General features: G+C 37.3%; 1 protein-coding gene across 4 annotated transcripts in view; it reads right to left on the bottom strand.

The window, feature by feature from the left end:
- Nucleotides 1–12,190, bottom strand: part of NSD3 (nuclear receptor binding SET domain protein 3) — a 125,913-nt gene that overhangs the window by 44,107 nt on the left and 69,616 nt on the right. For 3 of the 4 annotated variants that reach the window (XM_082715404.1, XM_082715405.1, XM_082715406.1), the window contains exons 6-9: nt 11,415–11,930; nt 8,437–8,563; nt 4,689–4,789; nt 2,524–2,569 (exon numbers count right to left, since the gene is read on the bottom strand). In XM_082715404.1, the coding sequence (XP_082571530.1) occupies nt 2,524–2,569; nt 4,689–4,789; nt 8,437–8,563; nt 11,415–11,930 (790 nt within the window). Of the gene's footprint in view, nt 1,634–2,523; nt 2,570–4,688; nt 4,790–8,436; nt 8,564–11,414; nt 11,931–12,190 lie in introns of all 4 variants that reach the window. The other variant, XM_082715407.1, reaches the window with a different exon arrangement.

Genomic DNA, 12,190 nt, shown 5'->3' with positions numbered 1-12,190 from the left:
TATGGTCGCAGAGACATCTCCATCTTGTTTTTATTAGGGATGTGACAAATCTTTGATTTGTATTCGATTCGTACACGGATAGTGCCATTTTCCCCCGAATTTTGCAATTCAGTTGATTATTGCCCCCCGAATAAATTTTGGATGTTCATAATTGTTCATCTGAGACTTCCTTGGTGAAGTGGCATTTATTGTGACCATTAACAAGTGCTGCAGCACATCTACATATGTCATGCCATCTAGGAGGCACATTGCTGAGGGTTGTAATGGACAATCAATGTTCAAGTGCAGCCAAATCACGAAGAGCTGGATGAGAGGCCTCTATGTGGAATTTGTGCGGGAAGGAATAAATATGAAGAAAAAAAAAAAAAGGCAGAGAATAGTGTGGAATTTTTTTAAAACTGTGTGTAATACAAATCCAGCCAAAACAATAGTGCAAAAAGTTACAAAGCAACAATCTCTTGGGCTAATGCAGTATAGGCTATACAGAAACAGCCACGATGAAATGTGCAGATCAGGCACGGTGAATACCAGGGAACCAAGGAGACGGTTAATATTTTAACCCACAGTTTGTGTTTTGGATTTTTTTTTCCCCCAAAATTTCCATACAACAAACAGACATCTAGATCAGCCCAGCAAGCTATGGTGGAAGTGTGCAGTCCAGAAGAGACCATGGAGAAACAAGTCTCCTGAGGCCATGAAGATCCGCAACAGGCTGAGTGAGAGTAGCACTTGGAATATAGCCATGTTCTGTGGTGGAGGATGTGGGCCTCTTTAGACTGCTCAGATTACTGGAACCTTGTTATCACATCCCATTCTACAAGTTTGTTCACTGAATGTTTCCTTACATCTATAAATGAGGGTGCCTGCCCATGTTAACGCTGATTAAAAAACACAAGTACACAAATCTATCTCCTTCATTGCTGGTGTGTGGACCCAGAACACCACCACAAAGTATTTCCTTGGCCTAAAAGATCACTGGATTAACAAGGAGTTTTAACAGAGGAACAGGAGTGCTGTACTGAGAGGCTTTCGAAGGGAAAACACAGGTACCGCCATTTCCGATGAGTTTCTGAAAATGCTAGAAAAATGACAGACTGCCAAAGACAGCTGCCATGCTGTTCTCCATGATAACGGCACTAATATTAAAAAAAATAAGAGCCTTTAATGATTGTAATGTATACAGTTTGGGCTGTTTGGCAAAACCCTGCAGATGTGCATTAATGATGCTTTATTTAAAAACAAAAAACAAAAAAACAAAAACAGTCCATGTTGAAATTGATCAGTGTAAGTTAAACGGTGGTTTTTAGGCTGGACCCATGATTTAAGCTGTACCCATCCAGCTCAGACCAAAAAAAAAAAAAAAAAAATCATCTGAATGTTAAAGCAATTGTTCAGAGTCTTGAAGAAGAAACCAGGCAGGAAAATGCCAATAATGATGATTGGCGAAATCAAAATTGAAAACAAAGAAACTGTTTATCGAGCCGCCGACAAAGAAATCTTGCATGGAGACTCCAAGTCTGGAGTTTCTGGGATGAAATTGTACAGGAATCTCAGTCCACAGTTTCCTCAATCGCTGCGGAGACGGAGCTGTCACTGAATCTGACAGAGCCCTGCACTCCCCGGTCCGCCGACCCTGTGGAATGGTGGAAACACAACGCAATCAGGCCTCCTAATCTCGCAGCGATCGCGATGTCTTTTCTTGGAGCTCCGCCAAGCAGTGTTCCCTCCGAGAGGCTGTTCAGTTCTGCTGAGGATCTCCACGGAGACCATCGCTGCAGACTTCTCCCCGAGAATGCAGAGAGGCTGGTGTTTTTTTTTTTTTTTTAAATAATGCAATTTGCCCAGAGTAAACTACAGGTATCAAATACAGTTTGAATGATCTCACCAAAAACGCACGAATCATGCTATGGAGTTTGTACTGTAGTCAAATTGCACACAGAAAATACGGATATAAGTTTAAGGTTTCTTAAACTTTGTGCATATCTCAAATAAGATTTGCATAAGGTCATCTAATAATGGCCATAAATATGCTACAAATCATTTTAATTAAAAAAAAAAAAGATTTTACAGCACTGTCAAAATAAACGTGGCAAGATTTTTTTCAATCGGGTTGTCTTGTCTGATTTGTCATAGTCCATGTTTGACAAACATTAATAGCTACTATTCGGTATTCAGTCGAATACCAAAAAAAATGGATTCGTCACATCCCTAGTTTATAAACCAGTGAAACCCCAGAATCTTATGGAGAAAAGTTAGAAACAGTATCAAGTCTACATGGTGTTCTCCAATTTACCAAAACAAGTAAGACTTTACACATGGAGGTACAGAGTAAGATCAACTCTAAAACACACACACACACACATACACACACACCAGGAAATACTTCAATTTCACACAAATTTTTGACTGAAGAGCAACAACAGTGATTTACAGAGACAAACAAAAATACATGAAGTACAAATAAGTAATTCTTAAAAATTGGTTTTAATCAAGGAAATGCAAGGCAACATTATAATAACTCACCTTTCTGTAATCCAGTCTTCACTGTAGCCTGAGGAACCGTTTCAACCTGTTTGGATAGAAAAATATACCATTAACGAGGAATTTTTTCACTTTTAATTAACAGAGGGAAAAAAACAATACTTCCATCAATCTAAGTAATGATGAATGATTAATGTATCTGAAATCTGTACTCCGTCCCATCTTCTGGGTAAAGTTTCTCTGTTTCAAGGTCAGGGAGGGTTTAAATCCTAGTTGCCTATGCTGAATTCCAAGTGACAACATACAGCCACATGCTCTCTAGCAAAGACTTTTCCCACCATTCCCTTGGTATATGAAGAAAACAGGAATCCTTTCCTCAGTGTCTGTGAGGCAGGAGAGGTGTTGTTTCTGCAACCAGCCCCGATGTTGCTATAAACCCCTCCCACCCCAAAGACGTTAGGATAAATTTTTACTTACTATGATACTCAGGTTAATGTAACTCACGCCACTTTAAGACCCTTCCGCGCCTGCACTCACAGCTAAGTTGCTGGGAATCAGGACCCTCTCTGTAGAGAGTGCTACAGGGCTCCATACAGCTGGAAGCTCAATACTTTTGCTGCTAGTACAAACTTAAGAAAATAAGTTTGTGATATTGCAAAAGCACTTTCTTGAGTGTCTTATGAACAGTGTCTTGATCCTACATTAGGAGAGCGAGATCAGAAGTTATTCTGCCAATGTATATGTAAAACACGTGGTAATTTGAGGCTTGAACCATTGGAATTAAAGAAAGGATGCTGTTTGGAGGAATTCCTGTTTTAGCTATGAATTGAATTTTAGGTTTCTTTAAGATGTGGTGAGATATGCATGTTGAAACACATTTTGTAAATATTTAAGGATTGTTCTAAGCTTTTTAAAAAATTTTTTATTTTTTTTACAACAGGTAAAAAAAACATACAACAGAAGCGCTTTTATAAGATACAATTAGTAATACAAATATAAAATCTTCTAAACAGTCACTGATATTGTTCTACTACTAACTATAACATAGTGGCATTAACAATTTGTCCCACTTTTTATATTCATTCTGCTAATTAATTTTAAACTGACTGGTCACAGACTGAATTTGGGAACCAGCTGGAAAAATCACAACCTCATTTTGGTAATGAATGCTATAGATTTGCAAGAGCTTAGAAAGATTTTTTGGAATATAATTTCCTAAGTATGAAAGCTAATTATGGTAAATGAATGACAAATTAGTATATTATTTAAATTTTAGTTAAATGATCCTGGGAAATTTGTTTTACATGCTTGGAGATACAATCGAGCACCCACAAAATCACCTTTTAAGTTTGGAAGTTTAAATTGTGAAGGGAATAATTTGAATAGAAAAGTCCACACTTCCATATTAAGTGGTTTTAAAAATATAAAGCTTACTGGAACTAATACTATTCAGAATTCTTTTTGTTTAATAGCAGCTGTCTGGTCTATAAAAAATGGATATTCTTCCACTTTATAAAGTTAGGAAAAATTCTTATTATGAGTTTAATTTCAAGGAATAATGGTTTCTAAAACTTTCTTTGAAAAGGTAATTTAATATGCATATTACTACTTTGATTACACTGGTTTAATACCCTTGAGTCAAATGTCCCTCCTTTTTTGGTTTTTACTTATTAAATGGTGTTTCTGATAACTCAATCACAGGTGAGTGCCATTCCACTGGGAAAATAACATTCCAAAAAATCTGTGATACCAACAGAAAAACCAGATCATCTATGATTATCTGTGTCTTAAATATAACTCTCATAGTTAAATTAATCTGATTTGTTTAAAAAATAAAAACAATACATACCAGCAGCTTAAACAAAAAATCAAAATTTAAAGGATGGGGGGATTAAAAATCATGAAAACATGAAATCATTTTGTTCATAACAGAAATTTCAAAATAAATGTGAGGAATTCTTTAAGAATCTTAAATCACTGGCTTCCCATCCCCTGAAGCCTGACTACTTTCTGTGAAAATGCTTGAAGCAGATTCACAGGGATGGCTGTATTAGAAATGGGCACTGGAACTCACTAGGACAGAAGCACAAGATAGTTCAGAAAAAGGAAACCCAGTTTGGGGAAAGTTTCTCTTTCTTTTAAGATACCATATAAGCCACAACATTTACAAATACAATGTTTTAACTCTCTACATGTAGGAAGCCAACCTGCTCCTTTTTGATCTTCTTCTTTGGCACAACCTCGGTAGATTTCTCTGATTCAGAACGAGTTCTAATCGATCTTCTCTGTTGCTTCTTCTCTACTGAGCCTAAGAGGTGATTTAAAGGAACAAACAAAAACTCATTTAAGGATGACTTGACATTCATTTAGTTAAGATTTGATCCAATTCCCTGCTTTTCTTATCCATTACTTTGTTTTGTAATTGTTTTGTTTTACTTTTGGTCTTTCAACTGTAAGTCACTAAAAATTCAATCTGTACTACATATTTTTCATTTTAACAAATGAATTAAATTAACCCTCTATGTAAAATGTTTAATGGTGTTTGGTGTACCTATATGAATTTTTGCTACTGTATATTATTAACAACAACAGGGGAAAAGGGCACAAAGATGTGGCCAAAACCAAATCATTAATTTGGATGCCAAGGGACTTGTTAAGCTTTAGAAATAATGAGTCATGAAAAAATTTCCGGAACAAGTTAGCAAGGTTTTTCATGTTAAATAGTAAAACAGAAACTAATAGTATTTTTTAAACAGTAAAATTTTTTGGAAGTAAACAGAAAAAAGGAAAATAACCTCACATGGACCCCACTCTGGACAGGATAAAACTTAGAATGAAGACCACAACTGGAAAGAATGCTAAGTCAGGAATGATTCATTCTGGAATCCTGAGAAGGAGTGATGCCTGCGGTGCAGCTGTTCTCCATCTTTTCAGTGCTCGGACCACCTGCATGGTCCTTCCTACATAATAATCACCCTTCTACACCTTGCCAGGGGAGAAAGCTCTTATCAAAGCAGGCAGAAGCTACTTCAATAAAACCTTCCCCATTATCTTTATATTTTGTGGTTTCATTGTTCTTGTCTATGTGTAAATGGTTTCATTCACCTTAGTTCAAAGCCAAAACAAAGAAGGATCCAACTATGTCTGTTTTGGGGAAGAAGGAGGTAGTCTGATACTAATGTATTGTTCCTGAGCTGTGTTAATTTCTAGCAGAAAAGTCACAAATGAAGGTCTTGGCTCCTTCCTTCATCCTCACTCTGCTGCTTACACTGATGGAAACATTCACTAAGACAACAGATATCCTACCCTCACAGACACCTGAGTATCCCAGAAATCCAGACTTTAGTATAATCATCAATATTCAAGTACCTATCAGGAAAGAGGAAAATGAAAATAGAAATGCTTAAAACAAAATAGCTTCACTTGTTTTGAGGATGACAACATAACTGTTCCATTAAGTAGAGATGGTTATTTGATCTACTATCTTATAGAAAATAAAGCAACACGACTTCTTTTAATTGTTCTGAAAGCTACCGGAAGAACACAAAATCTACCATATTAAAACCACTAAAAAGTACTGCATTTGTGTCCTGAGAGAGAGGAGGGGACCATATCTGGATAATAGTTTAGAAATCTATTATAAAGGCAAATACAATTCTTCAAATCACAGAAATTAGCAGTGACACACACTCTATGCGCCCCCTAAATTTATTAGAAAAGGCTCAAGAATTCTGCCTAGTAGTTGACACCAACTGAGATGATGATACAACTGGTTTCTGAAGGGAGATCAAGTCTTTTCTCTCACTTTTCAACTACTGAAGTTATTTCTACAAGAAGCAAAATGGACCTTTAAAAAGGCAAAATATGCTCATCAACCACAGCTGGCAACCAAATTTAAACCAATGTCAAAGCTTTAGAGCACTCATTAATTTACAACCTAAATACAGCACCTACCTAAAGAAGGAACTGCGCTTATTCCAGATATAAAGAATTAGAACTTCCCACTTAACTTTCACTTAAAAAAATAAATTTATAGCAAAACTTTAATCTTACAGCGAAAAGACTACACGAAAAGAAAATGTTCTGGGGCGCCTGGGTGGCTCAGTGGGTTAAAGTCTCTGCCTTCGGCTCGGGTCATGATCCTCAGGGTCCTGGGATCAAGCCCCACATCGGGCTCTCTGCTCGGCAGGGAGCCTGCTTCCCTTTCTGTCTCTGTCTGCCTCTCTGCCTGCTTGTGATCTCTCTCTCGCTTTAAAAAGTGTAACTACACTTTTTAAAAAAAGATTTTATTTATTCATTTGACAGAGAGAGACCACAAGTAGGCAGAGCAACAGACAAAGAGAGGGGGAAGCAGGCTCCCTGCTGAGCAGAGAGCCCGATGTGGGGCTCGATCCCAGGATCCCAGGATCACGACCTGAGCCGAAGGCAGAGGCTTAACCCACTGAGCCACCCAGGTGCCCCCAAAAGTGTAATATTTAAGATCAATCTAATATGAAGAGTTTACTTTCTCCCTAAATAGGAGAATGTAGATATTTAAATAGAGATCCCCCTAGGCTAAGTATAACACTTAAACCAGACAAATTACAACAGTTTAGTGTAAAGAAAGATAACAAAATTGATGTACCTGACTATGGAGAGATGAGAACAAAAAATTCTTTAAATCTTCAAAGAAGGAACAGATGTTTTCAATTATGGTTAATTAATGCAAAATCTTTTAAGTCCACTTACTCATTTCTTTAACATCATAATTTCATTTTTTTATACAGTATTGTGAAATGATACAAGTTGCAAATCTGGTTCTGGACTTTGCTACTCTCTCCTTACTTTAACGCAGCTTCCCTTCCCAGTTCAAATCTGGATAAAGGCATAATGTTTTGCATGTCCCATCCAATATATGCCCCCATCTCCCCTGCTATCACCTCTCCCTATCTTGTAGCACCTCTTCACCTTTTTGTTTTTCTAAAGAAAAGCTAGCCCAAATTCTTTCCTGAACAATGCCTGCTTTTATTTTAGCTCTTAAAATGGTAAGAATCTTACTCAAAGTTTCCCTTACGAAACTATTTGCCCCTTTGTGCCACTCAGTCATGATTGTGCCTGAGTTAGTACTGATTCAAGGCTACTACCTGAATTCTCAAGATTTTATTCCTTCTAGAAAATTATTTGGTCCTTTTGATTTGATTCCAGATTTTTTTTAAAAGAATAAGGTGAAACAAAGTCCTTTCTCCTAAACCAAGATTCTAAATGACCAAACCAGTTGACAATCTAACTCTTTTCTTGATGGCTGTAGGAAGCAGTAATACTGTTCTATAAAACAAACCAACCAGAAACTCAGTTAAAAATAAGATACTTAGTATGTCAGTCCCTTAAAAAAAATTACTTTGACCATTCCAAAGGTACAACCTTACTAAATATAGGCATTTCTCTTTTAAACAAGAATAATACGGTTTGATTTTCTATTTGTGGTATCTGTTAATCAGAGAACAGAATTATAATAGGAGAGTTAGGCCCTAGTCCCCTACTTACTAACATCTACTACACCTAAAAATAATTTAAAAAAGCATGGGCATCTGTCAATTAGTTTCTAATAAAAGATTAAGAATGAAATGGTAAGAAGGTGTTAATAGTGCTAGAAAAGTAAAGCTGTCATTTTCATGCAAAGAGAGATAACCAGATGGTGCATTTACTCAGCTGTGTACAGATTTCATAACTATAGTCTTTTAATTACAGAACCTTCTTATTAACTTAAACTCCTGTAGGAAAAATAACTTACTATGAATAAAGCTCCCTAGCCCCTATTCTTCCCTATTGAAATAATTGCTTTCATAACTTAATTTTTTTTAAATATAATCTGATTTTGATAACTAAAAGTTTCTTAGGAACGCAGCTACCATGTTATAGCAAAAGAGAACTATGACCTCTTAAAATGGATCTATATACTCTTCATTCCTTACCCACCTGTAGGACCAGATGTTGCTTCAGGAGATGATATATTCTGAGTCGCCTTTTCATTTCTCTGGTTTGGTGTAGAAATTATAAGTCTTTCCTGTCCCCTGACACTTATTTCCGTTTTGTTACCAATTCCCTTTAAAATAAGGCAAATTAAAAATAGGTGATCACCAGGCAAACGGCATTAATTGGCTTACAAAGACAGCCCAAGATGGTCATGACTTGCTTGAATTTTACACACTCTTTGACTGTAGTTAATTTATCATCTTTGCCATTACCAGAGCAATTTTATTAAATCATCAGGATGTATTCTAAAATGTATAATGAGATTATGTGAGGGAAAAAAAATGATTCCACATGAGGCATATCACTAAAAACTGAACCTGTATCACCTAGTTTTCTGTCAAAACCAAAATGTTTTCTTGTCTGAATAGTCTTTCCCTTTACCTCATCACAGGAAAATAACTTGAGTCATTTTCATTTGGTTAAGTACCTTACTACACAGATCAAAATGTCAGCATGTCTTTTATTTTTTTTTAAGATTTTTTAAAATAATTTTTTATAAACATATAATGTATTATTAGCCCCAGGGGTACAAGTCTGTGAATTGCCAGGTTTACACACTTCACAGCACTCACCATAGCACATACCCTCCTCAGTGTTCATAACCCCACCATCCTCTCCCTACACCCCCGCCCCCCTTGCAACCCTCAGTTTCTTTTGTGAGATTAAGAGTCTCTTATGGTTTGTCTCCCTCCCGATCCCATGTTGTTTCATTTATTCTTTTCCTACCCCCCCAAATTCCCCACGTTGCATCTCCACTTCCTCATATCAGGGAGATCATATGATAGTTGTCTTTCTCCAACTGAAAATGTCAACATGTCTCAAAAGACAAGAATATAGGGGTGCCTGGGCGGCTCAGTCAATTAAAGCAGCTGCCTTTGGCTCAAGTCATGATCCTGGGGTCCTAGGACTGAGCCCCGCATCAGACTCCCTGCTCAGCGGAGAGCCTGCTTCTCTGTCTACTTGTGCTCTGGCTTTTACTCTGCCTACTTGTGCTCTCTCTATAGCTCTCTGTCAAATAAAGAAATAAAATCTCAAAAAAAAAAAAAAAAAAGACAAGAATATCCTTAGATACAGAAATCTGACATTCATGATGACCAAAATGTGTACCCAATAAGCAATTTGGAGCAGATAGAAGGCAGCTATAATTACAGCTCTGTCTCATTTTAGGTATTTTAACACAATGAAATAAAGGAGTGGTTTGCAAATATATGCATTTTTAAGGTCTTCATTTTAAAAAGATCAGTTTGGGGATGCATGGGTGGCTCTGGCAGTTAAGCCTCCAACTCTTGATTTTGGCTCAGGTCATGATCTCAGGGTCATGAGACTGAGTCCCCCACCGTCCCCCCACACTAGGTGGAGAGTCGGCCTGAGATTCTCCCTCTCCTCTGCCCCTGCCTGGAGACCCCTCATGTGTGGGGAGTGCTCTCTCTCTAATAAATAACTCTTTTTTAGAAACTTAAATAAATGAATGAATGAATAAATAAACAAATAAAAAGACAACTTTATCCCCAATTTCATTTAAATAGCACTCTTTGGAGCACGGTGACAAAGTTTGATTTGTATATCCAAATGCAGATAAAAACTAGCTTGGAGAATGAAGCCAATTTGCATTAAAAATAAGTAGCAAGGGGGCAACTGGGTGGCTCAGTGGGTTAAGCCGCTGCCTTCTGCTCGGGTCATGATCTCAGGGTCCTGGGATGGAGCCCCCGCATCGGGCTTTCTGCTCAGCAGGGAGCATGCTTCCTCCTCCCTCTCTGTCTGCCTCTCTGCCTACTTGTGATCTCTGTCTGTCAAATAAATAAGTAAAATCTTTTAAAAATAAATAAATAAATAAGTAGCAAAGTATTCCTTTGCTATTCCAAGCTGTCAACAGAACCAAGTGGAGACTGTAACTTAAGTCTTTCCAAGTAGTTTAGTCTTACTGAAATTAGTTGAACCTACAGTCAGAAACAAATTAACAGAGAATCCTTATACTTCTCTCTAGTAAAATATTATCACTTGAGCACCGGGTGTCATATGTCAGTGTTCAATCACTAAATTCTACATCTGAAACTAATATTACACTGTATGTTACATACCTGGAATTTAGATAAAAACTTGGAAAAATATAGCACTGATGAGGCATACTTATATTTAATTATTTTCAGGTGCATATGACAATGTTAGGAAATAAGCAGAGGAAAAAAGGACACACCCATGAGGTGCCACTAAATTGAATTCACAAGCCTACAACTGTGGTAAGGGTTTGGAGGATAGTGAAGAGGTATACGGAATAAACATTACAAATGTTATCACACAATTTTAAAGTCTAAAAGCTAAAATACAAGTGTCCTAAATGGAGGTTCTGAGATGGCTAATGGAGGTATTCAATTTGAAGAGGTATTTTTACCCATTACCTACGCTATCACCACAGTTAATTGTTACAGAACAAACACAGTTCTGGAATTTCTCTAAAACGCATTAGCTCTCCCAAGCCAACATGAGCCTAACAAAATTGCTGGTGCAACCAAACAGATTAACAGGTATAATTATTACAGTGGTAAATTCAGATAACTGAGAAAAATAATGTAATAAGCAGCACACTTTGTGGCTAAGAAAAACTAACTATACAAACAAGAAACAGGCAAAGTGCCAAGTTTTTTTTGCACAACTTTAGGGAGCTAAGCTCAATTTTGGCTGCACAGCTCAAGATTAATCTAGTACAGATGGGATCTTACAAAAGAGGGGGGAAAACAAAGGAAAACACAGTCTTTCTACCTTTTTTACCCTCTTAGACACAGTAAACTAACCGTACATTTCAAATGCAGCAGTAAAAGGGCATTTAAATTATGACCTTGTGTTGTTTATGAGGTTTCTTTTTAAATACCAAGGTTGAAGACTTATTAATATTCCCCCAAAACACCCATGAAGAAAGGAGGTACCTTTGTCGAATAAACAAACTGATCGATAAATTTCCCATCTCCTGTAGCATTCTGAAGAGCAAACACTTGTTCAATCTTCACAACTGGAGACATGTTACACTTCTGCAAATCCAGGCTCCCTTTGTGCATTGTAATGGAAGCTGGTAAAGATTTCCTCGCGGCAGCCGTTTTCCAGGCTATTTTAACAGGAGGTGGTTCTTCCTCTTCCACGCTAGTGTGCCGCCTCTGGCTCTGTCTCCGAATTTCAGTACTTGAGAGTGAGGAGGCCACTTCACCCGCATTGGTCTGTTCCGGCTGAGTATTCAGCACTGACCTTGGTCTTCGGGTTTTCTTAACTTCAGCTTTGGAGGCAACATTCTTCTTTGCTTGGGACAAAGCCTCCTCAGGCTGTTTATCAATATAGATAAAAGTATACTGTTCTATTCTTTCCTCTCGAGTCATTTTTAGTGCCTTCTCTGCATGGGCAATACCAATGTCCCACTGAGCACGTTCTCTCTGAGGTCGGGGTTTCCGAATCTAAAAAAAGACCCAGGCAGATAAAAGACAGGTATTATGGGATACATTTCAATCTAATTGGTACATTTATACCAATATGTATTTCCCACGTGATCCTGACATCTTTCCAGGTAACATAAATCAATATATTCAGGTTCTTCAGTCAAATACATGAAATGTTCTAACTCCCTAACTTTGATAAGTCAGTATTACTATCAGATGACATGCAGGTCTACTCTCTTTCATATTTCCTTTTCTGTTGACCACTCTTCTGGACAAGT

The sequence above is a fragment of the Mustela nivalis genome, assembly GCF_964662115.1.
Source record: "Mustela nivalis genome assembly, chromosome: 20".
NCBI lineage: Eukaryota > Metazoa > Chordata > Mammalia > Carnivora > Mustelidae > Mustela > Mustela nivalis.
Note: the sequence above shows the minus strand (reverse complement) of the source record. Positions and strands in the feature narration are given on the sequence as shown.